The 23,802-nt window shown below is 52.0% G+C and overlaps 7 protein-coding genes across 8 annotated transcripts; 5 read left to right on the forward strand and 2 right to left on the reverse strand.

Moving 5' to 3' along the window:
- Positions 1 to 4,130: 4,130 nt before the first annotated feature.
- PV05_00806 (uncharacterized protein) lies at positions 4,131 to 7,535 on the forward strand (the record flags this gene model as incomplete). The annotated part of the gene is made up of 1 exon (XM_013465730.1): positions 4,131 to 7,535. One exon carries the CDS (start codon positions 4,131 to 4,133, stop codon positions 7,533 to 7,535), a length of 3,405 nt encoding a protein of 1,134 aa, XP_013321184.1.
- An 878-nt stretch (positions 7,536 to 8,413) lies between these two features.
- On the forward strand, positions 8,414 to 9,696 carry PV05_00807 (uncharacterized protein). Its single transcript, XM_013465731.1, has 2 exons — positions 8,414 to 8,710; positions 8,772 to 9,696. The coding sequence occupies exons 1-2, from the start codon at positions 8,551 to 8,553 to the stop codon at positions 9,578 to 9,580; spliced, it is 969 nt and encodes a 322-aa protein (XP_013321185.1). The 5' UTR covers positions 8,414 to 8,550; the 3' UTR covers positions 9,581 to 9,696.
- A 174-nt stretch (positions 9,697 to 9,870) lies between these two features.
- Positions 9,871 to 11,183, forward strand: PV05_00808 (uncharacterized protein). Its single transcript, XM_013465732.1, has 3 exons — positions 9,871 to 10,188; positions 10,246 to 10,606; positions 10,665 to 11,183. Exons 1-3 carry the CDS (start codon positions 9,945 to 9,947, stop codon positions 11,014 to 11,016), a joined length of 957 nt encoding a protein of 318 aa, XP_013321186.1. The 5' UTR covers positions 9,871 to 9,944; the 3' UTR covers positions 11,017 to 11,183.
- A 137-nt stretch (positions 11,184 to 11,320) lies between these two features.
- PV05_00809 (uncharacterized protein) lies at positions 11,321 to 12,672 on the forward strand. The gene has a single exon (XM_013465733.1). The coding sequence runs from the start codon at positions 11,451 to 11,453 to the stop codon at positions 12,042 to 12,044; it is 594 nt and encodes a 197-aa protein (XP_013321187.1). The 5' UTR covers positions 11,321 to 11,450; the 3' UTR covers positions 12,045 to 12,672.
- A 61-nt stretch (positions 12,673 to 12,733) lies between these two features.
- PV05_00810 lies at positions 12,734 to 19,611 on the forward strand. 2 transcript variants are annotated; one of them, XM_013465735.1, is made up of 3 exons: positions 12,734 to 12,834; positions 12,886 to 16,649; positions 16,713 to 19,611. In XM_013465735.1, exons 1-3 carry the CDS (start codon positions 12,826 to 12,828, stop codon positions 16,753 to 16,755), a joined length of 3,816 nt encoding a protein of 1,271 aa, XP_013321189.1. In that variant the 5' UTR covers positions 12,734 to 12,825; the 3' UTR covers positions 16,756 to 19,611. The 2 variants fall into 2 exon arrangements, with proteins under 2 accessions (XP_013321189.1, XP_013321188.1); XM_013465734.1 differs by having other exon boundaries at positions 12,734 to 16,649.
- Positions 17,315 to 19,387, reverse strand: PV05_00811 (uncharacterized protein; the record flags this gene model as incomplete). Its single annotated transcript, XM_013465736.1, has 1 exon — positions 17,315 to 19,387. The coding sequence occupies one exon, from the start codon at positions 19,385 to 19,387 to the stop codon at positions 17,315 to 17,317; it is 2,073 nt and encodes a 690-aa protein (XP_013321190.1).
- PV05_00812 (uncharacterized protein) lies at positions 19,612 to 23,765 on the reverse strand. Its single transcript, XM_013465737.1, has one exon. It carries the CDS (start codon positions 23,560 to 23,562, stop codon positions 20,011 to 20,013), a length of 3,552 nt encoding a protein of 1,183 aa, XP_013321191.1. The 5' UTR covers positions 23,563 to 23,765; the 3' UTR covers positions 19,612 to 20,010.
- Positions 23,766 to 23,802: the final 37 nt, after the last annotated feature.

Genomic DNA, 23,802 nt, shown 5'->3' on the forward strand with positions numbered 1-23,802 from the left:
GAGAAGGGAAAGTGAAGAGGCAGGAAAAGATTAGCAATTCCTTACATAATAAAAGGCACAAGTCAGAGTGCGAGCGCGACTCCTGCCCACTACCGCCGACCACACTGCCTCCTCATTGGTTGTTGCACCTCGCTTCACATCCACTCTCCGCGTCACTCCTGTCCTTGGCATCTATTCCTCTTTTGGCCAGGTGAAGCCTTCTGGTTCCCTCGGCTGGAGTCTTCAAGAGACGACAGCTCAACCTGCGCCCCGGCCAACCACTCACCTAACTGCCCAATAATTCCTTCTCCCGTTGCTTACCACATATTCCGGTTTCAGCACGTCTTCTCCCGGCCATTCCGGATTCCGGACTCTTTGCCGATTCAGGCTGTCTACGGCCATTGCTGACTGTTCTCTGACTGTCCCATTCCATGGTTCTCTTTGGCCACCCATGATCCATCATCTGTCGACTTCGCTCACCGAGCGAAGCAGGTTGCCGAGTTCCACAAGAGCTAATTACTCCAACAAGATGTTGATTCGGATCGCGCCCCTCGCCTCCTTCGAGGTCGCATTCCCTATAATCCCGAAATCCTTCGCGAGTTCTTCGAATCAAAATTAGACATGTTCGGACATCATGCGTCACACAAGGCTCCCGACCATTTCGCTCTCGGAACAATTGGCATTCGCCCGTGTTGGGCTTAGAAGGACAACACAAGCATAGAATTTCTGTTATCAGCCTTGTCTCAGCCGGTTTGAGGCTGCTGCACGTCATCGAGCCAGCTTTCTCTGATTCCCGGGGCTCCTCTACAGCCTCATTTGGATAGTCCTGCTTACGATATTCTATTCTAAAGCAGATCCATGCTCGAGCATGACGCTGCATGCGACAGGCACCATCCCTTGCCCGGTCGCTGATTCGCAGCTCAGCCTTACCGCATAATCCAGAATCTCCTTCTGGAGCAACCCTCAAGGACTCCCGACATATATGTCGCTTGCCTTTCCTTCTGTTTTCATGCACAACACAATACTGGACAACACAGGACGTGGAGACAGTCTCATCTCGTCTTAGTGCCCGTACCCAGCGCCTGCTCACATCGACCTTTCTGCTGAAGTGGAAGTTGCACTAAACTTCATCAGTTATTCGAAGACATGTACTGCCCGCCGAAACTGATGAATCAGAATGGTACTTGGATGTTCGCATCATGACAGGCATTCTTGTCCGGGCCGTCCATAGGGGCTTTTCGATCATAGCTCTTACAACAATGCCGATTTGTGGTAACTTTTGTTACTGTCCTGCTCAAGAGGCCTTGATTTCCCAGTCACGACGGTACGGTGCACAGTAGTCTGGAGAATACCTCGGTAGAAGCGTCAACCAAAAATGGCTCATTCCATCTGTTCTCTTGCTTCATTCAGTTATCAACTCTCAGGCTTAAAGGTCACCAGAATACTTGGAGTCTTAGATCAGGAGGTGCTCTCTCCTTGCTTGTGTCGTCAGCAGCTCGTCCTTGACCTTGACCATTGTACAACTCCCGTTTCTTTTGCAGCCTTCTGATATACAGAAGCCGCGTTGGGGAAGTCATAGGCAAGGAGATCTCTGCCTCAACAACAAGAGCGCGCTTCCACCGCTGTTCTCGGACTGGGAGCAGTCCGATCATCACGTCGGTACTTTTGCAAATGCCATGCGGTCTGCGCGTGGTCTACCAGGAGCTTGCGTTGTTGGAGAAGATATCGCGAATCCGCTTGTCCTAGCCGATCGTCAACCCTGGCCATTGCTGATAGCCTAGCCATAGCCTGCTTCAATCTCCGCGGCATTCGCCCGGACTGAGCACCATCACAACGCCGAAACAAGGGACTTTAGAAGCCGAAGAGCCCTATGCCATACATTCCACGGGTGGTGTCGACACTGTCAGAGGAAACAACCTTCGCAACCAGCCAAGCGAGCTGCACAAGGGCTCTTGCGAACTGCTCGTTCCACCTTGCCCATTCCCGCCGTGAGCTCACCACAACATCATTAGCACAGAAGAGGTAGGCAGGACAGTGCATGCAGAAGGCAATACTCTTAGCTAAGCTGAGGGCGTATGTCGCTCGTTTGATCTAGAAGACCGAGATCGCTGGTTCCATATACTGACCACGCTTCCATAAGATATCTTGGGGAATGCCTTCTAAAGGTAAGATTTTCGGACTTCTTGGAGGATATTGATCTTGCTTCTGATCTGCACAGTGTTTATATTCTTGAATGAGTACTGACCTTTGTGGGCAATGCAAGGCAAGAATTGTTCGTCGCTGTCTTCTGATAGTCCATCGGTGCTTGTGTACAAATGCTGGGCAAGCTCAGCAACCGCTGGAAGCTTTGATAACTTCAACAAAGGATGGTCACGAGCTGTCTCGTCGACTCGTTGACTGGTGCCATCTCGCTTATCGAGAGCCTTGACCTCGGCTTGCGCTCCATGCCACCTGTATCATGCTGACAGTGACTGCTCAAAGCTTGCCTGTTTCAGGGGGCACTGGTTCCTTGAACGTCGTGCCGGCGTCATTTCCCGCCACCTTCCTCTGCATTTGCCCGGCCTCTGCTTCGCGATTGGTGACAGCGAGGAAGGCCGGACTTTGCATGATCTCCCTGGCTGTACCGCTGCATTGCAACTCCTCAGAACTGGCAAACAAAGCCCCCACTAGCTCTGCGGTCGCTCGTATCGTTTCGTGGTCTGTCGCCAGCCCGTAATGTGTTGCCTGCCTGCTAATAGGATCTCCGCATCAGGGCATGCCAAAGGCCCTCAAATAGGATCCTTCAAATTCTCAGTCGCTAGTAGTCTGTCAGCGCAACGCATAGCAGAGCCGCCTACGCCATGTCAACGAACCCTCGAGATGGAACAGCACGTTCGACTGGTAGTTCTTAAACATCTGGGCGACAAGCTCGACGTTCATGTTTTGTATATTGACCTCCTGCAAGCCGACTTTCAGCATCATACCACTCGGATCAGCCTCTGATCTTATCATACTTGTAGGTTCTTGTTCATCATCGCCACGGCCTCGTTCAGTTTCTCCTGTGTCTGCGTCAAAACTTGCTGTAAGGCTTCCCTAGGATGTGTTCATACAATGTTCGTGATGATTCGGGAGAGGAGGAGGCTCTGTTGTTGTTCATGCGGGCTCTCCTATTGATGCGCGTAAGCAGTCGCATTGATGAAAACGCGGGCGGGGCATCTACCATAGCTTCGAACCTTGACGATGAGTTCACGACGACTGTACTATCGTCCTAGATGATGGCCCTCGGTATGGTGGACATGAATCAATAAACGTGCGTTGTCGCTTCACACGAGCCAGGTGACACATCAGAGACATCAATTGGGAGATGTAAACAATTGACGCTATATGCCAAGACATTCGGGATGTACCTGCGCCTGTCTTGAGTGCCTGGTCAACTTCTTGCTGAGTCTTTTCAGGATCCTTCATTGCTTTTTCGCCAGAGACAATATTCAAACCCAATTCCCAAGTCGATGATTATCTAGGTGGGTCATGCAATCAGAACTTACAAGCCTCTTCCACAGGTTCCCAGAGTATCTCGAAGGCATTGGAACATCATAGGATCTTGCCCTGAGGTTACGAGCCATCACAGCCTGCGAAGTACGGCCCGCGCAGGAACCGCAGCTGTAAGGGCAGCGCAAGAGGCTCCATTTGTCTTGATTCGTCAAATATTCTACGTGCAGGAGATACAACATGTTTTCGTTCTTGGTCGAAGGGGATTGAGCCATCGATCGAATTTGGAGGATGCGGTGGCGGCAATCTCCATCAAATCTGGATTCACTGAACGTACTGGACACTGCATAGTTTGCTCCTGACGTTCTCAATGTCTGCTCAGCCCCGGTGTCTGCCTCGTTATCATGCTGCTCTCCCACTGTTAGGGGATCGATTGGTGCAATTCAGGGCCAATATACTAGCGCAACATACTTCCCCTCATTCAAGTTCTACTGGCAGCCTCATTATGATCTTCTTCTTTCAGCTTTCATTAGCTGCATGGCCTGTCTGTGGGATCCAGACGACGGCATGCGCTTATATATCCCAAGCAGTATAAGCGGTGGGATCACATCTGTCTCGCACCAGTACACAAGGTCCAGCTCTGGACTTCGACTCAAAGTTCAGCCTCACGATCATACATAATCATGGAGCCTTTCACTGCCATTGGGCTGGCCGCCAGTATCATCAACATAGTCGACTTTGCGCTCCGGGTTGTCTCAAAGGGCAACAAAATCTATCACTCTTGTGATGGGGTTCACTCCGACCACGGCGATCTGGAGCTCGTCGCCAACGACATGCTGTTGTTGCAGAACAAGCTTCAGGTTGCCTCGTCGCCGTTCAATCAAAAAGCCAAGCTCAACGATGATGATAGGGCACTTCACGAACTCTCAACTGCCGCCAACGAAGTTGCAGCTCAACTTTTGCAGAAAATGAACAAGGCCAAGGTTCAGGGACGGTTTCGTCGGTGGAAAAGCCTTAGGCAGGCTGTCAAGAGCGTGTGGTCCAAACCTGAAGTCGATGGGATGGCTACTCGGTTGACCACGATCAAAGACCAGATTCAGTTGAGGGCCATGGTGTCACTTAAGCCAGTCCACTCCTCGATCAGTTTCCTTGGCTTTGCTAACCGCAATCCCAGGCAGGATGTTGAGCATACGAGCTCCCAGAATTGGCAAGACCAGATGACTGTGCGCCGGGCGATAATGGATTTGACGAAACAGGTACAGAGGAGCAACATTTACGATTATAGTGATCCGGACCCTGCAGACACACCGTTCATAGGTCAGGCATTTCCAACCATCAAATCAACTTCCAGAGGGGGAAGAAGTGCCCTATCTGTATTCAAGGGGTTAATGGAAGCATACATGCAGCATTTTTCTAAGCCCGGCTTCAAAGTGCCGGAGGACCACCGCAACTCTGAGCAATTAGAGCAGCTGTGGTTGAGGACGATCACGAATACACTATTTGTGAACCATGTGGACTCTCGCCTCGAAGCAATATCGGAGCGGCACGCCGAAACATTCTCCTGGATATTCGAAGAACGTCAAAGTAAGACCTCACCCTGGAGCAGCTTCCCCGCGTGGCTACGATCAGGAACCGGAATCTATTGGATTCATGGTAAGGCGGCCTCTGGGAAATCCACCCTCATGAAATATGTCACTTTGGATACAAAAACCGCGAAGCTCCTTCAAGAATGGGCAGGTGATCACTCTTTGGTCGTTGCGCATTTCTTCTGCTGGAATTTAGGCGCGGAATTCCAAAAGACTCAAGCTGGTTTAATCAGCTCCCTTGTACACCAGATTTTCACCCAACACCCAGAACTGGTCAAAATCGTTCTTCCTGAATTATGGGAAGAAGTAAAGGCCCAACCGAGCTTTCTTCTGGAGATTTTGTCAGTCAAATGGTACTCTTGGACCTTCCAAGGACTTCGAGAACTTCTCACCACCATCATGTCTCATCACCAGTTTCCAGCGAAGTGGTGTATCTTTATTGATGGTCTCGACGAGTTCGATGGAGAGCACCAGGATATAATCTCGATCGTTCAGCAACTTGTCTCGATCGACAATGTCAAAATCTGTCTCTCCAGCAGGCCACTTGTTAGCTTCGAGGACGTGTACGGACCTTGCCCCCAACTCCGCCTCCAAGATCTCACTGCTGGAGACATTAAGCTCTATGTGTTCGAGAATCTTGCGAAGAGTAAGCGGTTCCAGGACTTTTCTGGCCAGCAGCCCGTCCGGGTTGAAGATCTTGTCCAGAAAGTCGTCGACATGTCCTCAGGGGTCTTCCTTTGGGTCATTTTGGTCGTGCGGTCATTGCAGCAAGGCCTGGCAAATAGGGATCAGTTGTCTGACCTCGAGACGAGGCTTCGTCAGTTGCCGCCTGAACTTGAGGATCTCTTCCAGCTCATGTTATCCAGCATACGGCCACGTTTCTACATCGACCAAGGTTCGAGGTTGTTCCAAATCACGTACCAAGCAGGGGAGCAAATCTCGGCGTTACAATTGTCCTTTGCCGATGACAGTGATGACTCGTTGTGCTTGTCGACCTCCGTCGGCAGTCTGGATCCATTTTGCGCAGAGTCTAGATTCGATTCTATCAAGGCTCGTGTCAAGACCAGGACCGCTGGTCTCCTGGAAGTTTTGGGCAATGGTCCTTCAGCCATAAAAACGACTTCTGGCCCATCTTTCTTCACATCAGCAGCTCAAGAAGTACGGTGCAGATCGAAACAAGATGGAACTGCGAACGGCGACAGTATCTCTTCCTGGTCGTCACAGCCAAAAAAGCGCTACCGCAAGAGACCTTCTCTTGTGTCGAATCTTCGAGACCTAAATCATCAAAACGAACGTCCTCTACGAAACAACACAGCAGCTGAGAAGTCCACATCACGGCCTCCGTATCTATCGTGCGACGTGGCCAACTCCCTAAGAGGACGTGGAAGACTTAATCCCACGCTGAAAGATGGTCATGTGATGCCTATATCGAGCCCAGAAGACTTGGTTCACAGCGTCGAATTTGACGACTCCGAAGCATCTCCCGGGATCCCCAGACGGATTGCCAGAGATGTTACTCCTGAGAGATCGCCGCATCCAACACCCAGCCCAGAACCTGCCCCACAACTCGGCTTGAGCTCTTACCCGGTGCAATATCTTCATCTGACAGTTCGTGACTTTCTGGAGAAACCGGATGTTTGGGCGTTCCTGCTCGCTCGCACCAACAACTCCGACTTCGACTCCAGCGTCTGCTTGGCCCGAGGCTCTTTATTGTCTCTTAAGTACCACGCAACTCTCAATCCGGGCAAATGGGACTCGAAAGTAACTTCTCACGTAAAATCTACAGTCCGGTTCGCTGGACAGGCTGAGAGCAGCACAGGAGTTGCCCCGATTCAACTGCTCGAGGAGCTCGATCGCGTGTGCACCGCCTTGCATGGCCCGCAAATGGGAACAAAGCACTGGTGTTCCGGAATGCAACATGGCCTGCCTCCCTGCTCACGCTGTCCTACTACATTTCTCACCTACGCAATTGCTCTAGGCATGACATTGTTTGTCCGAGCGAAGATCGGTCCTTGCCTTGAAGAAGTCAACCGTTCATCCCGCACTCCGCTTCTCATCCATGCAACAATTCACTGCCACGGTAACGATACGGTGCATCAGTCGATGATCGCATTCCTTCTACGGTCAGGACTCGATCCCAACGAGCGGAGACACCCGGCACTTCTGACGCCATGGGAAGAGGTTTTGGCCAAAGTCGACGAGCGTGTGAATAATCAAACCACTCGCTGGTCAACGGACGTCTCGTGGCTCGAAGTCTGCAACCTATATCTGATGTACGGCGCCAACAGCACCGCGTGCGCACCGAGCGGGACTCCTGCCACAGAACTGCTACTCACGGCGTTCTATCATCTGCCGCAAAGGCATGTTGACCAACTCAAGCCTTTACTTGGGATCACGCCTTACGACTCGGATGAAAGAGGGGTCAAGCGAAAAGCCGCATATCTAGGTGAGTACTTCCCCTCAAAGAGGCCGAGAAATGGAGAAGACATTATGCAGCCTTGATGAATACCGCTGCGCCACACGTGGCAGTATTTTCAAGTGACCTTGAGCGCAAGTTGCAACTGCCAGCCGCAATGATTGCGTATTTGTCGAACACCAAAGCATGGGGCCGTCCTCGTACAGTCAGAAGTATGAACAACCAGGTTCGAGAGCCAGACACTTGCAACGAGGCCCGAGGCGCGGAAAAACACGGCGTACACACGCTCAGGGCAGATGCTATTATGAAGCAAATTCAAAGGGGGCTTACAGGTTCATTGGTTGGGTCTTGTTGGTTACGCAGCACAGGTGAAGGATCTATCCAGATATAGAATTAGCTGCATGTAAAACAATGATACGAAATGATACTCAAGTCGAATATTCGTCAAAGAAAGAGGCAGCTGGACATGGGATAGCCCACGTTTCTCACTGGAGGTACCGCTGCAAAGTTCGACCTCGACTCTCGAAGACGTAGTTCCTGCGTCATTAACATGTACCCCTCTCAAGCAGTCATTTGCAGGCCCATACAGCAAAAGTTTAAGGGCAGATCTGTTATAGAGGGGGAAGTCAAAGCGACAACTTGAAGCGACTTCAAGAATCACTTTACCGAGTGTTGCCAAGGTCAGTGTATGCTCGCGAGCTCGCCTCCTCGCCCCCTGGCTTGTGGCCGCCGGGTGGGCGATCATCCGCGACTCCTGTTTCAAGCTCCTGAGCAGACAACATCACCCCGGAGAAATGTGAGAATTAATCGACATCGTGACCCCGTACTGCCACACAACAATCGAGGCTTGCGGCGAATGACTAGTGTGGAAGTTGAAACACCACGCCGCAATCTCAAAACTATGGGCGTCTCGCAAGCGCTACAGGCTCCGTCAACCTCATCTTGGCCACGACGAAATATACTACCAAGCCACTGCTCTGACGCTATCAATAGTGTCAGGAGGAGACATGGCTCTTCGATAACAAGCACGATGGGAAGGATAGTTCTTGTTGTTTTTCCTGTTCATTTTTCTCTGAGATCTCCTTGCTATCAGTCGCTAAGATGAAATCGTCCTCTCTTTTGGTAGTGTTGGCGCTGGCCGCCGCTGTGAGCGCTCAATCGGCACCTGATTTCCCTGTGCAAGTCGACACGGAATTAGCAGTGGATTTCCAGAGCTCCTCGACCAGCTTCATCGACCCGGGTCAAGAAATGTCTCTGGATGGTACGTCTACTAAAATCGATGAAGCATTCTTGTGACTATCCCAACTGACCATGCTCTACAGACGTTCAGGATGCACCAACAGTATCTGGACCACAAGGCTCGACCAGGACGCTGACTTATATGCTGTTCATGGTTGACCAAGATGTCAAATCGGATGACGGAACGCGCGTGCAACTCCTTCACTTCTTCCAGCCCAATCTTGCTGGTGCATCTGAAGTGCTCTCCGACTTCTCAACAGATGCCGACAACGCCACCACAGCAGGGACTGTCGAGTACATTGCTCCAAGCCCACCAGCAGGTGACGGCCCTCACCGATACACTCTCTTATTATATCGACAATTCGAAGATTTCTCCATTCCAGACGAATTCTCGTCTTTCTTCCCACCTGCTAATACCCAGGCGAGAATCGGCTTCGACATGGCAGGATTTGCCAAAGCGGCTAACTTGCCCGCGCCTGTTGGCGCCAACTGGTTCCAAGTCCAGAACGGCGAGGCTGCACCTTCGAGTACTACTAGCTCTGAGACATCCGGCAGCACGACCGTGACGGAGACTACATCGACCTCCAGCACAGAGACGGTCGTGACTACGAGCTCCGAGACTACAGCTAGTACGACCGCGACGGAGACTGCATCAACTTCCGGCACAGAGATTGTCACGATCACCACCTCCAGCAGCACCGAAACGGCCGAGGCGACTGCGACAGCTACTGCTACAGCTACAGGAGGGTCTTCTCAGGCCACATCTTCATCCAGCGAAACAGCCAGTGCCACGTCAGCTGGCTCTAATGCTGCCAGCTCCGTTGATGTGCGGAATAGCTTGACGGGATTGATCGTTGGGCTCTCGTTGAGCATTGTTGGAATGTGGTTCTAGATGAGCAACGGCCTAGTCTGTGACGTCGAACTCTGGGCTGGCTGACGCATTCAGCTCAGCACGGCGCATTCGCATTGCGGTGGCTGCGATTATATATTATGCTAGTAATGGGCAGGGCAGAATAGACATCAATACAGCACAATAACTTTACACTGATGGTATTTACAGGTTTTAATTCCATTCTTAGCAGCTTCAGCATGTAGTCAACCGTCATAGGGCGCTTGAAGTTGAGACTTGGAGAAAGAGGGGCAGAGCTCATCGACGGATTATTAAATGATCGCAAAGGAGCTGGCCTACTCCCCTCGAAAGGATATCGACGGCTTCAGACACAGAAGAATCGGCTCAAGAGTCAAGACTGTGTAAAATGCCTCCAGATAAGCCAACGGCATGTAAGAAGCTCTTAATCTTTGGAGCAACAGGCCTGATCGGAAAATATATCACGCAAGCGATCGTCGAAAACAAGGACAAGTTCGATCGCATTGCCATTTTCACCTCGCATGGGACTGTGCAAACTAAGGCCGACCAAATCGATACTCTGAAGAAGCAAGGCATAGAAGTCATTATCGGAGATGTCACAAACTCTGAGGATGTAGTCAAGGCCTATCAGGGTGGGTGCCTCTGCATCTGATGATATCGCGGAGAATGCCTGATTAATCTGGGTGCAGACATCGACACAGTTATCTCGGCTGTGGGCAGAAATGTCATCGAGCAACAGGTCGAGCTGGTTCGACTTGCCAATGAGAGTTCTTCAGTCCAGAGGTTCTTCCCGTCCGAATACGGGACTGATATCGAGTACTCGCCGGCTTCTGCCAATGAAATACCGCATCAGAAGAAGTTGAAAGTCCGAGCGGCGTTGCGGAAGTGCGACAACCTAGATCATACCTACGTTGTCACAGGGCCATACTCGGACCTTTTCTTGAGCAACAATGAGCGTTTCAAGCAGGCTGGGACATTTGATGTCAAGAACAAGGAGGCTGTCCTGGTAGGTGACGAGAATACCAAGATCAGCTTCACGACCATGCGAGAGTAAGTACACTCAAGCTTTGAGGCTCAAAGCCCGATGCACTGACAACTGCTGGGGTAGTGTCGGTAAATTGGTTGTCCATGCTGCTCTTCATCCCGAAGCAAGCCGCAACAAGGCGTTGCGAGTGAACTCATTCACAGCAACCAACAAGGAGATCCTCAAGGCTTTCGAGACAAAGACTGGTGGCCAACCTTGGAAGGTATCGTACACCAGCATAGAGGAGCTGAAGAAGATGGAGCATGAAGCAGTGGAGGCTGGGAACCCGTTCGCGACGCTGTTCACGCTGAGAAGAATATGGGCAGAAGGCGGTACTCTGTACGAGAAGCGGGACAACTATCTCATTGATGCTGAGGATGACATGGACTCCTTGGAAGACGCTGTGAGCGAGGCTGTCAAGGCTCAGACAGGTTGAAGCAAAGGATCGACTTCTCAGCCGGGTAGATTTGGTTGTCCGTTCAGAAGCGCATCAGAAGGTTGGATAGCTTGTTCCTGTCTGTAGAGTAGTCGAGCGGAATGAACGACGACTGATGTGCATGGTAAATACTGGACGTGATGCTTTAATAAGAGACTTAGTGTATATGGTACGGTTTGGTGGTACGATGTTGAGTTGAAATGAAGGTGATATTGTGAAAGGTCACTTGTGCTCGGCGGCTTCAACCGTGCGGAGCACGTATTCAAGATCGCTCGCTACAGTATTCTGATGCAGCGTACCTTAATGTAATTCTCGCACCGACTCCTGCTGTTGCCCTTTCTGACCATTCTTCTCAAGCGACCTGAACATCTACGACTTCTCATCGCCACGCGATTATCCCACAATCTTTGGACAGTCCCGGAGACTCTCATACAATGCCTCCCTCAACTCCTCAACCCGCCGACGACTCCCACCAGCAACTCCTCGATCAGATGGACATATACTACACTCTGAAACCCTTTCGAAATCCCAATTGGAGACCCAGTGGCCGCAGAAACAAGAATACCAAGCAGATCATATCCGAGACACAGCGTAAAGAAGCCTCAGTCCTTGCAACGCAGAATAACTCCGGCGCATCTACACCCGTGCCTGCAACAGGCGGCACCTCAGATGGCGCCGCCACGCCTGCATACTCTTCTGCGGCATCAAGGCCAGTGAACATGGCACAGGCGACACAGAGCTTGAGTACCCTGGTGCTGGAGAGGAATCTGCAGAAGGCTACAACCGGCTTGGGTGGTGGATTCGGGGGACCTGCAGTTACGTATACCAACATCGAGAGCGCCCCGAGCCTACATCCTGCAAACCACAAGCACTACTGCGACATTACGGGCCTACCTGCCAAATACACCGACCCCAAGACGAAGCTGAGATACTACGATGCAGAGATATTTGCGGTGGTGAGAAGCTTGCCGCAGGGTACGCCGGACCAGTACCTGGCTGCTAGAGGAGCGAACGTGGTTCTGAAATAAGCTTGCAAGATATGGACGAGCATGATATTGTCTACACAAGGAAACGGCAAAGGCTGGAAAAGGAGTCTGACGGGCACACGGATGTCAGTCCATCTAAGTCAAGCCCATTCCACCCACTGGTGTCTTTCGACGGCCAGCTCAAGGAAGCGCTCCGGCTTAATTGTGAACTAGATGAGGATTCCTCTTCGCCAGGTTGACACATTACCGAGACTCCATGATGAGCAGAATCAGTTACAGCAGTATAAAAGAGCTGTGGTCAAGGCGGGATGTGACGCCCAGGTCAAGGACTGTTACAGGTCGGCTAGGAAGACCTCTACACTCAACGCAGGAGGAACTCCATCAGCACTCAGCCAAGGATTCATGCACCGCAAAGCGATGAATAAGGAGGAGGGCTGTTGTGGTCACTTGCAAAAAGTGCATTTTGGCAACTTCGAATCTTGTGGGCACATGAAGAACACAAATGCTGGCCGCGTCGCTTGATGTTCCTTTCAAGGCCCGACCGCCCCCATGTTTAGCCATAGAGAAGATAGAGCAGAGTGAGGCCAAGACAGAGGGCAGACGATATTTCCTGGCTAGCAGGAAAATTTTTGTACAAGTTCCCCAGAAAATGAAGAAGCAGGAGGTGATGGAGACGTTCTTTATTATTGACTCCGAATGTTCCTCCGCGTCAAGTATCCAACTGCGGAGACCCTGATCTTTCCATGAACGCGCTCCATTACCGGGCGGACTTTCTTCACGTTGCTTTTGGGCTGGTCATAGCCTCTCTACCGCAAAGCTGGATATGTTTCAGGTAGGAGTTCTTCGTCGCTGACCATGCGCACCGTCCTAACTTCGCCGTCAGCGCCTCAAGGGCGCCATAGACAGGGGAATCGCCGAAGAGCAAGCCCGACAGCGCCAGGTTGGCCTTAGCAATCCACCCTCACGAAATCCTCCACGAAGACGGCCGCAAGCCCAGGATGGCACTGCCCAACGAGCCAGCTCGAAGCAAAGAGACACGAGCAACGTTTCCACCGAGAAAGGCCCCGACCCTGCTCAATTCGAGCCTGAGTTTGCCATTGGAGACGATGAGAGCGCTGGGCCAAGCAGGGTAGCCACTCCAAAGCCTGATGTGAAGAATGAGGCAGCGCAAGAAACAGAGAAGGAAACAGTGGCCATAGAAAGTGATGGACAAGAGACCAAGAAGGAGACAGAGGATCCAGCGAGAGCCAGCATCGATGGGAAGCCATCAGACTCCAATGGCGGCACTGCTCTCCCTATCCGCTCTCAAGAGCTGCCGACCGAAGTCCGGGTGAAGCTGCGCAAGCTTGATCGTATGGAAGTCAAATATGCGGAACTCTTAAAGGCTTATAAGACGGCCCACTCGAGAATCCAATCGATCGAGTCCTTCGAAGCCTCGCTAAGGGAGAACACACCTTTAACGAGCATCAACGACCCGGGAGCTTTGGTTGAATATCTTAACCAGATAAACTTGAAGAGCGATATGGTGCTGGACGAGCTGAAGCGTGTGACAACGGATCGAGACGAATACAAGAAGAAGTTCCAGGCTGCTGAAGAAGACACTGGGAAGCTGCGCAGTGAAGTTACAGACCTTAAAGCCAAAGCCGAGTCAAACCAGCAGGGCTCCTCAGAGTCAGAGAAACCAATACCTATCACTGTGGTGGCGAGTGACGATACTTCCGCTAAAGACATCACCGAACCAGATCATGGAGCAAAATCGCCCGCATCTACTTCATCCCGAATTGCAAGCTTCTCGCTGTTTTCTCCTCGCTCGAAGGCCGTGTCAGAACGGCCCAAGGACAGCTCGGAAGATCTCTTCTCCTACGAGTCCGAACACACAAAGCTAGAATCCGAGTTACACGAGCGTCAAATCGAGGTGGAAGATTTGAAAAAGCAGGTTACCAATTTACACAACGATCTGAAAGTCGCACGCGAATCTACCGAAAGCATGGTGGAGAGTCTCGAGACCGCCACGAGGGAACTACATGCCCTTCGCGAGGCTAAGGACAAGTTCGACCAGACCAACTCAGAGTTGCAGAAGAAGATCGACGACCTCGAGTCCAAAGCTGCGTCGGATACCAGCAGAGCAGAGGACCTGCAAAAGGAACTTGATCAGCTGCAAGGTCAAAAGAGTGAAGCTTCTGAGCGAGTGCAACAATTACAGAATCAAATACGTGATTTGGAATCAGACAACACGGAACTGAAAGCACAAATCGAGTCGAACGACAAGAACGTAAATATATTGAACGAGAAGCTCGCGCAGAAGGATTCTATCGTGAAGGATCTTGAAGACACGTTGGCAATGTACAGATCCACCGAACGACAAGAAGCCGCGCAAAAGAACAACGAAGGAGCTAGCGAAAAGAAGCTTGCAACCATGCAAGGCATCATGGATTCTCTACGCAACCAACTAGACACGGCGGAGAAAACAGTCGCAGACTTGAAGTCAGAGATCCAAAGGAACCAAGAGGACTTTTCAAAGCGACCATCAACCACAGTATTCGGCTTCCTCAACGACAACAAAGACACGAAACTCGATTCACTGCGTACGCGCGAGGATGTCGTGAATTATCTCGCAGAGAATTTCGGTTTGCAGAAAACCCCGTCTCAAAAGACGACGGCAGAATCGGGGAGGCCCTCGCCTGCTCCTTCAGAGGCGGCTACCGGTACATCTAAAAAGAAAAACAAGAAAAAGAAGAAAGGCAAGGGCCAGACTGCTCCCACGGAAGATGGCGAGCTCGAAACACCAGTCAAGGTGTCCGAAAATCTCGCTGACGTCGAAGAGAGCGTGGCCCGGACTGATAACGCTTCCCAGGGAGCAATCTCCAGGCTGGAAGGAGAGATTGCCAGTCTCCAAGTGGAACTGACTACCAAGACCGACACAATTGACCGTCTCTCCAAGCAATTGAAAGATCAAGAAGAATTGCAAGAGGAGATCGAGACATTACGTGATGACCTCTTACATCAGGGCGAGGAACATGTTGAAGCGCGTGACGCCTTGAAGGAAGCGCAAAACCAGAAACAACGGCTGCAAGAGTCTGTTGACAAGCTTGAGAAAGAGCTAATCGAGGCTCGTAATGCGGCTGCAACAGGCGCAGACTCGGAGAAAGCACATAAAGAAATACTGGAACAATTCGACGAGCTCAAAAGTCGATGCTCTACCTTGGAGAATGATCTTGCCGCTTCTGAGCAACTAGCCGCGGGTCGCTTCAAGGACATTACAGATCTGAAGGATCTGCTGTCAAAAGCACAACCTGAGTTGCGAAGCCTGAGAAATGAGGTCGCCGAACTCAGGTCTGCTAAGGAAGATCTGAAGAACAAGGCTGGCGAGCTCAACAGGCTTGAAGCCCGTCATGAAGATATCAAGGCTGAGCTTAAGGGGTTCAGCAAAAGACTTGGCGACAAAGACACAGAAATCAAGGTCTTGCAGCAGAAGATAGACCAGGAGGCAAAGGCACGGAATAGACTTGAAAAGGACCTGGAGAAGACAGAAGCGGATCTCCGGATGGCGGAATCCCGACGTCAAGAGGCAGCAGCGTCGTCTGAGCAATTGACCAACGACCTCACGAAAGCAAAGGAAGAGTCAACAATGCTCAGGGCGAAACTGCGCGACCTAGAAGAACAAATATCCCTCCACAACCGAGAAGCGACAGCATTGAGGGAAGAAATATCCATGAAGACTGCTTTACACTCGTCTTCTCAGTCTTTGGTCCAGTCACTGAGAGATCAGACGCATGAGCTGAACTTGCAAGCTCGCGAAGCCACTACTCGCGCGGACAGCCTAGAAGAAGAGCTGGCCGAGGCGCAACGGATGCTGTCAGAGCGCACAAGGGAAGGCCAGACCATGCGGATGCTGCTAGATCAAGCAGAAACCGGCACCGAATCCAGAATTCGCGAAATGAAAGAACGCATGGATATAGCAATTGAGGAACGTGACCGCGTGGAGGACGAGGCGAGCGTCAGCAGCAGGCGCATGATGCGCGAGGTCGAAGAAGCGCGGAGTAAAGCTCGAGATGCCCAACGGGCGCTCAAGGTTGTGGAAGATGAGAAAGAAGAGCTGGAAATACGCCAACGTGAATGGAAGAGGAGAAGAGGCGAGCATGAACAAGCGGCTTCTCGTGCTTTTAAAGAGGTGGAGGAAGTCCGAGCTGCGATGGCTGGGCTTCGTGAGGCGCTGGATGAAAGTGAGCGGCAAGTTCGTGAGCTTGATGGTCAGAAAATGGATCTGCGCAGGATGGCAGATGAAGCTAAAGATCGTGTTGAGAAGCTGACCAGAGCAAACAAGAATCTCACCGAAGAACTAAAGACCGCCCAAGCTGGTGCTAAAGGTCCACGAGCGTCAAATCGGGCCGCAACAGGCCTTGACTCTGGAGTACCTAGCTCGCGGACATCCATCGATTCGTCAAGTGCGAGATCGCCCACGCCTAAAGAGAGGCTGTTATCGACAGCGACGAGCCGAAGTGAAACCCCGACAGGTGGAGGACTCAGTCAAGGAACGGTTGATTACGTGTATCTGAAAAACGTGCTACTGCAATTTCTGGAGCAGAAGGATAAGGGTCATCAGAAGCAATTAATCCCCGTGCTCGGGATGTTGTTGCATTTTGACCGGTGAGTCTACTTGGTCTCTTTCGCTGCGGCAACTTTTAGAATTGGTTCTGACTATGTGAACAGGAAAGATGAGCAGAAGTGGATGGCTGCTATCTCGACGCGTTAAACCGCGATCGAAGGGGTCAGACTATGTCGTCACTGACAACTTCTGACCGATTGTCGGGAGTGAGTTCATTGGTATCAGGTGCGACTTGCCTGGCTGACAGCATTTTGGTTCATTGTCAATCAGCCTTGGACTGCTTCACGGTACCGATTGGGGCCGACGTACAACATCCAGGGAGACCACCAGAAATTCTATCCCTTTGCCAGAGGCGCTGCTTGTGGTCTGGTCTTTGCACGATACGATGTCCTTTTGCACGATTCGAAGCACTGAGACATTCTTCAAGGACCATTCAGCACAATTGAGTGCACACGCAGTGAAATGGAAGAAGGGTCATAGCATTCAGACTGCTCCAGGGACGTTTACTCAATGCCCAAACAAAGGCCAAATCCCAACACGATTCAGACTCCGTACGCTCATTAGTCTAGGGAAGACCCGAACCAACCGAGCGTGACAACAACCCCCTCCCAAAACCAACCTATAATAACAATACAGCATACACGCCATTCTTACCACTCACGGTAAACTGCTTCGTACAACACGAAATCGATGACCTACCGGCAACTTACCAGTAATCAAATCTGTCATCCTCCAAGGCACACATCTCGCCAAACGCCATGCGCGATCCGTTATAATGCAGTCGGCCGCAATCCGCTCTGCTCCAGGCCCGAGCGTATGGTTCGATTCGAACTCGTCTGCCGGCGCCGGCACCGGTACAGGGCTTCACGGGTCTGCTGGGCGGGGTCACAGGGGGTGTCGGTAGTACGACCACGGGGTGCGGGAGATCTTGAAAATAGCATGACTCACCGGGTGCGAGTGTCAACGGCGAAACTTGCACGTCAAATGTGTTGTCGAATGCCTGCGCGTGGAGTTCGGGTGTCAGGACTTGAAGTTGATGCACGCTCTGCTCAACCTCGCCTGTGTCGAAGGTATCTTGCTGGAAGAGATGGTCAGCATCACCGTGGCTCTGCTTCGTGGTGTCCTGCCAGGTTTTTGTCTTCGATCGTCGCGATTTCACACCAGCGCGCTGGTCGAGAAGGACGTTCGCAGGGAGGTGCTGGCTTTCTGGACTCACACGGCCCCAGGGCGTGACGATTGCTCGTCTGTCCATACCTTTGTTGTTGCTGCCGTTGCCGCGGCTGCTTGCCGTCGAAACGCCAGACGACCAGCTTGGACCATCGCTATCATCGTCAGCCGACAAGGGCAACGCAAAAGTCTCGCCGTCGTGCCATCTGGGCTTGGCAGCTTCAGCTTGCAGCACCGAGCTCTCCATTTCGATCTTGATCTCAGGGCTAGCACTCCGACTGATACTGTCCAGATCACGTCCACCCCAGCTTGTGACCCAGAACGTCAGCAGGGCGTACAATTTAATCAGGCTGTGGAAATACGCAAAACAGATGTACCCAGGCAGATAGACCAGATCTTTCGGATGTCGAGTGAAGTGACTCACCAACTTGACCATTTTGCTTGCAAAGATCCACAGGGCCAGCAGTTTCCATGCTTGTGCACCCGCGAACGTGGTCCGATTGAGCGTGTAAAACAGCGCGGCGTCGTAGAACAGGGCGAAATTGACGAAACTGGTCAAGTACACGGCGTACACACACCACGGCTGCGTCCGCCAAACATGCCCGCGCCGCAGACTCGCCGGGTTCGAGCGCCAGCTCGTGCGCGCCCAACGGAGGCACTGTGACAAGAATTTGGGGTAGGTGCCCAGGGTCGTTTCGATCATCGCGTCGTCCGAGTACTGGATCTTGATCTTCCACCCAGCAGCGACCACGCGGCGCGTGATGTAGTTGTCGTCGTCGGCGTTCAGGGGCCCGAATATGCCCAGCAAGAAACGTTCATGCAAATAACCGGCTAGGAATTCGGGACACTGGAGAATACTCGTGCGGTAGGCGCATGTGCGTCCGGAAATGACAAAGACACCGCCGTCGATGGCGTTGGTGCTTCGGATCTCGAAGTTGTGGCGCTCGAGGTACAGCGAGCCCATGACGTTCCAGAAGGCGCGGAAGCCGAACAAGGGCGTGTCGAGGCGGCGGACGCGCTTGTTCGTGCCCACGACGCCGACAGAAGGGTTCTCGAAGGGCGCGATTGCCGTGGCGACGAAGCGGGGCGACGGCCAGAAGACGTGGTCGTCGACGAGCAGTGTGATCGAGGTGCGCACACGGGGCAGGACGTGGGCGATTTGGCGGCGCTTGTTCGCTTGGCTGGTTGCCGTAATGTGGATGTCTGTGTTGGGATGGACCAGCGCGAACGGCCGGATGATGCTCCGGGCTTGCGCGAGCAGCTCAGCGCCAACTGTGACGACGTGGATGGTGCGCGGGTGGTTCGCGAGCACCGAGGCGAGACATTCGGTGAAATCGGGATTGCCGGGTTCGACGGTCGGGATTATCACTGTCACGTCTTTCTCGGTGATGGTGCGACTGCCGGTGCTGGGGATTGGTGTGGATTTGTACAAGCAGAAGAAGGCTATCATGTGGACGAGCAGGCGGAGGTAGCGGAAGATGAAGAGGCCGATGAACGGGGCATTGGGATGGTGCAGGACTGTAAGGACGAAGGTCGTCAGTGTTGCGTACAGAGTTGGCCAGTCCAGCTGGTTGAAACTGATGGTAGAGGTGCGTGGTAGATCTGGGAACATAGCGGCGGTATGGCTTTTCTTACCTTACGGTACTATAGCCGTGGCAGGGCAAGGCTGTCGGGAGATTGTGTAGCTTTTGGAATTGAAGAAGGGGAAATTCGAGGTCGAGAACATGGCAGATGGGCAGTTTCGAATATGCTGAGGCAATGATCTGAACAAAGACTAGACAGTTGTGGTCCATTGTTCGATGAACAAGAAAATGAACAATGAATGAAACAAGGGAACTCGTTGTGGACATGCTCCTCCTTTGTTAATGTATATTCGAATAAAGGAGCTACTCCATAGCACGGCCGGTCTCCTTTCTTGACACGACAAGGATGAGTACAAGCCGCCTTTGTTGTTGTGGTTACGGCAGCTGTGGGAGCAGCGAGCGACGGACCCGACTAACTACCTGAGAAAATGTAGCATCTCAACACGCGGGCAAAGGATGGCGCAGCTGATCCCCAAAGTGCCAGCTTAGGTGGTGAGTAGGTATATTCACACATGCAAGAAATATCAACGTGGAGGTGATGGTGGAACCATATCTCGAATGCCTTAGGCATGGAATATATACCGAGGATAAATATGAGCAACATAACTCCGAGCCCAACGCCTCGCTATGCAGAGTGAATTTGTGATCAAATTCATTCAAAAGTCATGCTGATGCTCCCACGGTCACGCCCAAAGGTCTCGTCATCATCATCGGCCCAAGCATTCCGCTCTATGTTCAGATCAATCGCTGGTGAGCTACGGCCCTCAGCCGAAGCTGTCGACAGCCGATTCCAGCTAGAAGCCGAGGGTGCAGTAGCATGCTGTTTCAGATCGGGCCTTGCAAGTGACGGTGTGCTGTGACTTGTGGTCCTGGATAAGGCCGGATCAAGCGCAAGCGGAGGCATTGTGCTGACCAGTTCCCTCGGTTCTGAGTAGGCAAAAGATGATCGCCCGTCAAGGCCCGGAGAAGGCTGGGGCGAGCGTTGCGGACTAGAGCGTGGAGACCATTGAGGGCTGGAACGCGACGACGGCCGAAGTGATGACACTCTAGCCGGCCGTATAGGAACAGATGGAGCAAAATCAATATCGACCTCATCCGGACGTGGTGGAAGGTTCATCCTGGCGACCTCTTCAGGCTTGAGGTCTGGTGGAAGTCGCAAATACTCGACATGCTTCTCGCCGTTCTGAACCGATGTGATCTGCATTGGAGGTAATGTGCTGTCCAATTCTCTGACTTCGATCATTTCGCTTTCTAGCTCCTTTCGAATCGCGTCAATATCAAACAGAACATTTCCATCGAGTTCGCCGCTCGGTCGATGCTGGCTTAGGCTTGTCGACCGCTTGTGACCATTTGCTTTCGCGTCGTATGTTTCCCAACCCTTTTTCTCTGCCAATCTGCCTCGGTTGAAGAGTCCAAATCGTTTCTTTTCGGGCTTTTCCTCCGCCTTTCGACGCGCTTCGTCGATTTCTTGGATGAGCTCTCGCTGTCGCCGTGCATGGTTTTCTGGATCCGGGTCCTCAATTTCAGTAAACTCGTCACTCTCCACTTCCCAGCCGACTTCTCGCATAAGCCTGGGCATCGCAGTACGATAGGCCATATGGCCGTTGACCATACTACTAACATCAAGGTTTTCGATACCTGGAATGCCTTCCACAGCAGCGAGACCTGCAACACGCATGATGCCACCAGCTGTTGCACGAAATAGATAGCCCAAAATCCAGTCATTCGAAGCATAGCCGTTCAGGAATCTGCCCGAAACAACTGATCGCGCCCGTAAATACTCATCCTTCTTCGCGACAACAGGCGAGCCGAACAGATATACGTTCTGTACAATGCCATAGGCTCCTCGGTTGGAGAGTTCTTTCAAGCATGAGAAGATGAGCCGCGAACCCAGAGAAAATCCAATCAAGGTGATTGGTCTTTGTCCTAAGTGTCTGTCAATCAGAGAATCGGCAAGAATGAGGCCCGCTGCATTAGCTCTGTCCAAGGAGACACTCCAGGGATTGTCAATCAGGTAGGCTAATTTGGACAGGACGACTGGAAGTTGTATCGACGCCATCAGGGCAACTAGGATGGTACTGCCAAGGACTTGTTGCACGGTTTGAGTCAACGCCTCAGTTGCTAAGATGTTAATGGTGTCACCCATCGACTGCAGCATTTCTGGCTCCCAAAGTAGAGAATATATGTCGCCCATTATAGGATCAACGGTGCTGTAAGGCAAGCGTACATCGTCGATTTTGCCATTCATCCAGCCGGAGACCGTTAGCACCAGATTCAGTCGCTTATTGTTGTGTAGTGGTCGATATTCGAAGGTTTTCACATGTCCTGTCCTCCGGTCTGATGCTCGGACAGCAATGGTTCCGCCTGCTGCAGTGGCAGCAGAAGTGATCAGAGCTGCACCACCGACTCCTCCGAGGAAACCGGCAGTGCCTGTCACACCAATCGTCGTGAATCCAGCAGCAAGACCCGCTCCAATGACAGGTGCCAGTAGTCCAGCAGACAGTCCAATAACAAGACCGCCGCCAACAGTCGCGAGTCCCATCATCATGTACTTTCGTTTCAGACCGAGCTTACGTCTCTTCTCCAGGTTCTCGGACTCGTCCCAGTTCTCTTTAGTCTCATCTTCTTGCATCTCCAAGGCATCAATGACTCTCTTCTCGAAACGACAAATCTGTACCCAACTGATGTCCATTGCCGATGCAACCCTCTCAAGAAGCCGTCGTGAGCGAGCATCATAATCACTGCCAGAGATGAGCATCAAAAACAGGTCGCAGAGGACAGTCCATCGCAAATCCAGCTCTATCTGTTTTGACTGGGGCATGTCCTCGGGCCCGTGTACTTCTGGGACTTCTTCGTCACCCTCCACAGCTTTCGGTTGCCCATGATCGCTGTTCATTGACGTTCTGGAAGGTGTGGAACTTCTGTTGCGTGAGAAGTCCGGCCTCTGTTGCTCCGATTTACTATCAGCCATGGGATTGGCAACCTTGGCGTTGAGCATCAACGGGGCGACGAGGTCCGAAGGCTCGACGCCATGTTCTGCAAGTTGTTCGATCATGACCTGTTCAGCTGGGTCGATGTCCATATGGGTGTATAATCGAAGCATTATGGTCTGACCCCACATATCCATGTTCTCCAGGGCTTTCGTAATCTCCTTTTTCGTGCCTTTGGTCTTTTCGAGATTTCCAAGGGCGTGGAACATTTTGTGGATGGTTAGACGTACCACGCCCACGTAAGCTATCCGTTGGCCTTCAGTCAGTAGATCTTTTGTGGCCTGCAGTTGAGTAAGAGCGTCTCGCTGCTCCTCATCCTCGACACCTTCGTCGTCCTCTACGCGCTGCGGCTTCTGTCCATTCTGGAACAAATAGTTGGTATCCTCGTCCATGCTAGTGGCAGACTGTGCGTCTTCATCCAGCTGTAATTTTGTATAACCTTTGCCGGCACCTCCTAGCCCAACATAGGCGTCGGCCTCCTCTTCGGTCTGTTTGTTGCCTTTTGCAACAAGCCTCCCATTATCGTCATAGACATCAAACTCGTCAAGGGCTTGCATGGCTTGCCACTCTTCCTCCTCTTCCTCTTCCTCTTCATCATCTTTGTTGGCAGGTGGAAGCTGTGTCTGGTGAGACCACGTCGAGATTGCAGGACCTTCCGATTTTTGTTCACGCTTCGGTATTTGCACAGTTGGTGAAATTTCCGACCGCTTCGGAGAGGCAATATTGTTCCCTACGGCACCATTGGAGAGATCTGCATGGTCGGATGGCGGAACAGCAATGGGTGCAACAGCATGAGCAGCGTCCTCAATGTCTGAAGCCCCATCTTTCCCACCCACTAGATCCGCAGAGAACGGTGCTCCCTCTTTCGCGACCTCAAGTGCCTTTGGAGAAGACTCGCTTGCTTGACCCCCTTCGCCGTTCACTGTGCCTGCTGCGTTCCCACCACTGTCGTTGCCCTGTACTTGCTTTGTGCCATTTTCCTTTTGATCTATATCTCCTTGTTCAGCCGTCGCTTCTGCATCGTGGAACGTATCGCTCTCATCGCCACTATCGTCCGACTGGGCATGCCGTGCTGCGCTGACGGGTCTTTTGGGCAGTCCAAAGTCGTCAAGTTCAGGTATATCCGTCGAGGAAGACTGCTCATTGGTCGAAGGCGGTTCCGTTTGCGATTCTTCAGCGGAGGCATCCTGCTGAAGATTATTGTTGCCGGTCATAATACCATTGAGACATGTGTCTCGAGGTCATTTGGGGAGAAGGCACTACGTTTCGCAGGCCGTTTTCGCACGATGGAACAAAGGACACTCCGACACGAAAAAGGACCCCCGATCAGGATATTCGAGTCTATTATTGAGTCTGGGGCGCATTGACTTCTGACACGTTGTCACTGTGCAGTTCAATGCATTTTGGTGGCATGTCGAATTGCTTTGATGATGCGGAATTGGTGGAGCTGACGT

This window comes from Exophiala xenobiotica (assembly GCF_000835505.1).
Source record: "Exophiala xenobiotica strain CBS 118157 unplaced genomic scaffold supercont1.1, whole genome shotgun sequence".
Lineage (NCBI taxonomy): Eukaryota > Fungi > Ascomycota > Eurotiomycetes > Chaetothyriales > Herpotrichiellaceae > Exophiala > Exophiala xenobiotica.

Bases quoted from the DNA above. Each gene is read 5' to 3' on its own strand.
- PV05_00808 (XM_013465732.1), top strand. From the start codon at position 9,945: ATGCCTCCAGATAAGCCAACGGCATGTAAGAAGCTCTTAATCTTTGGA. The intron at 10,189-10,245 runs GTGGGTGCCTCT...ATCTGGGTGCAG, and splicing joins TGTAGTCAAGGCCTATCAGG to ACATCGACACAGTTATCTCG. The intron at 10,607-10,664 runs GTAAGTACACTC...CTGCTGGGGTAG, and splicing joins AGCTTCACGACCATGCGAGA to TGTCGGTAAATTGGTTGTCC.
- PV05_00809 (XM_013465733.1), top strand. From the start codon at position 11,451: ATGCCTCCCTCAACTCCTCAACCCGCCGACGACTCCCACCAGCAACTC.
- PV05_00807 (XM_013465731.1), top strand. From the start codon at position 8,551: ATGAAATCGTCCTCTCTTTTGGTAGTGTTGGCGCTGGCCGCCGCTGTG. The intron at 8,711-8,771 runs GTACGTCTACTA...CATGCTCTACAG, and splicing joins TCAAGAAATGTCTCTGGATG to ACGTTCAGGATGCACCAACA.
- PV05_00810 (XM_013465735.1), top strand. The intron at 16,650-16,712 runs GTGAGTCTACTT...CTATGTGAACAG, and splicing joins ATGTTGTTGCATTTTGACCG to GAAAGATGAGCAGAAGTGGA.
- PV05_00812 (XM_013465737.1), bottom strand. From the start codon at position 23,562: ATGACCGGCAACAATAATCTTCAGCAGGATGCCTCCGCTGAAGAATCG.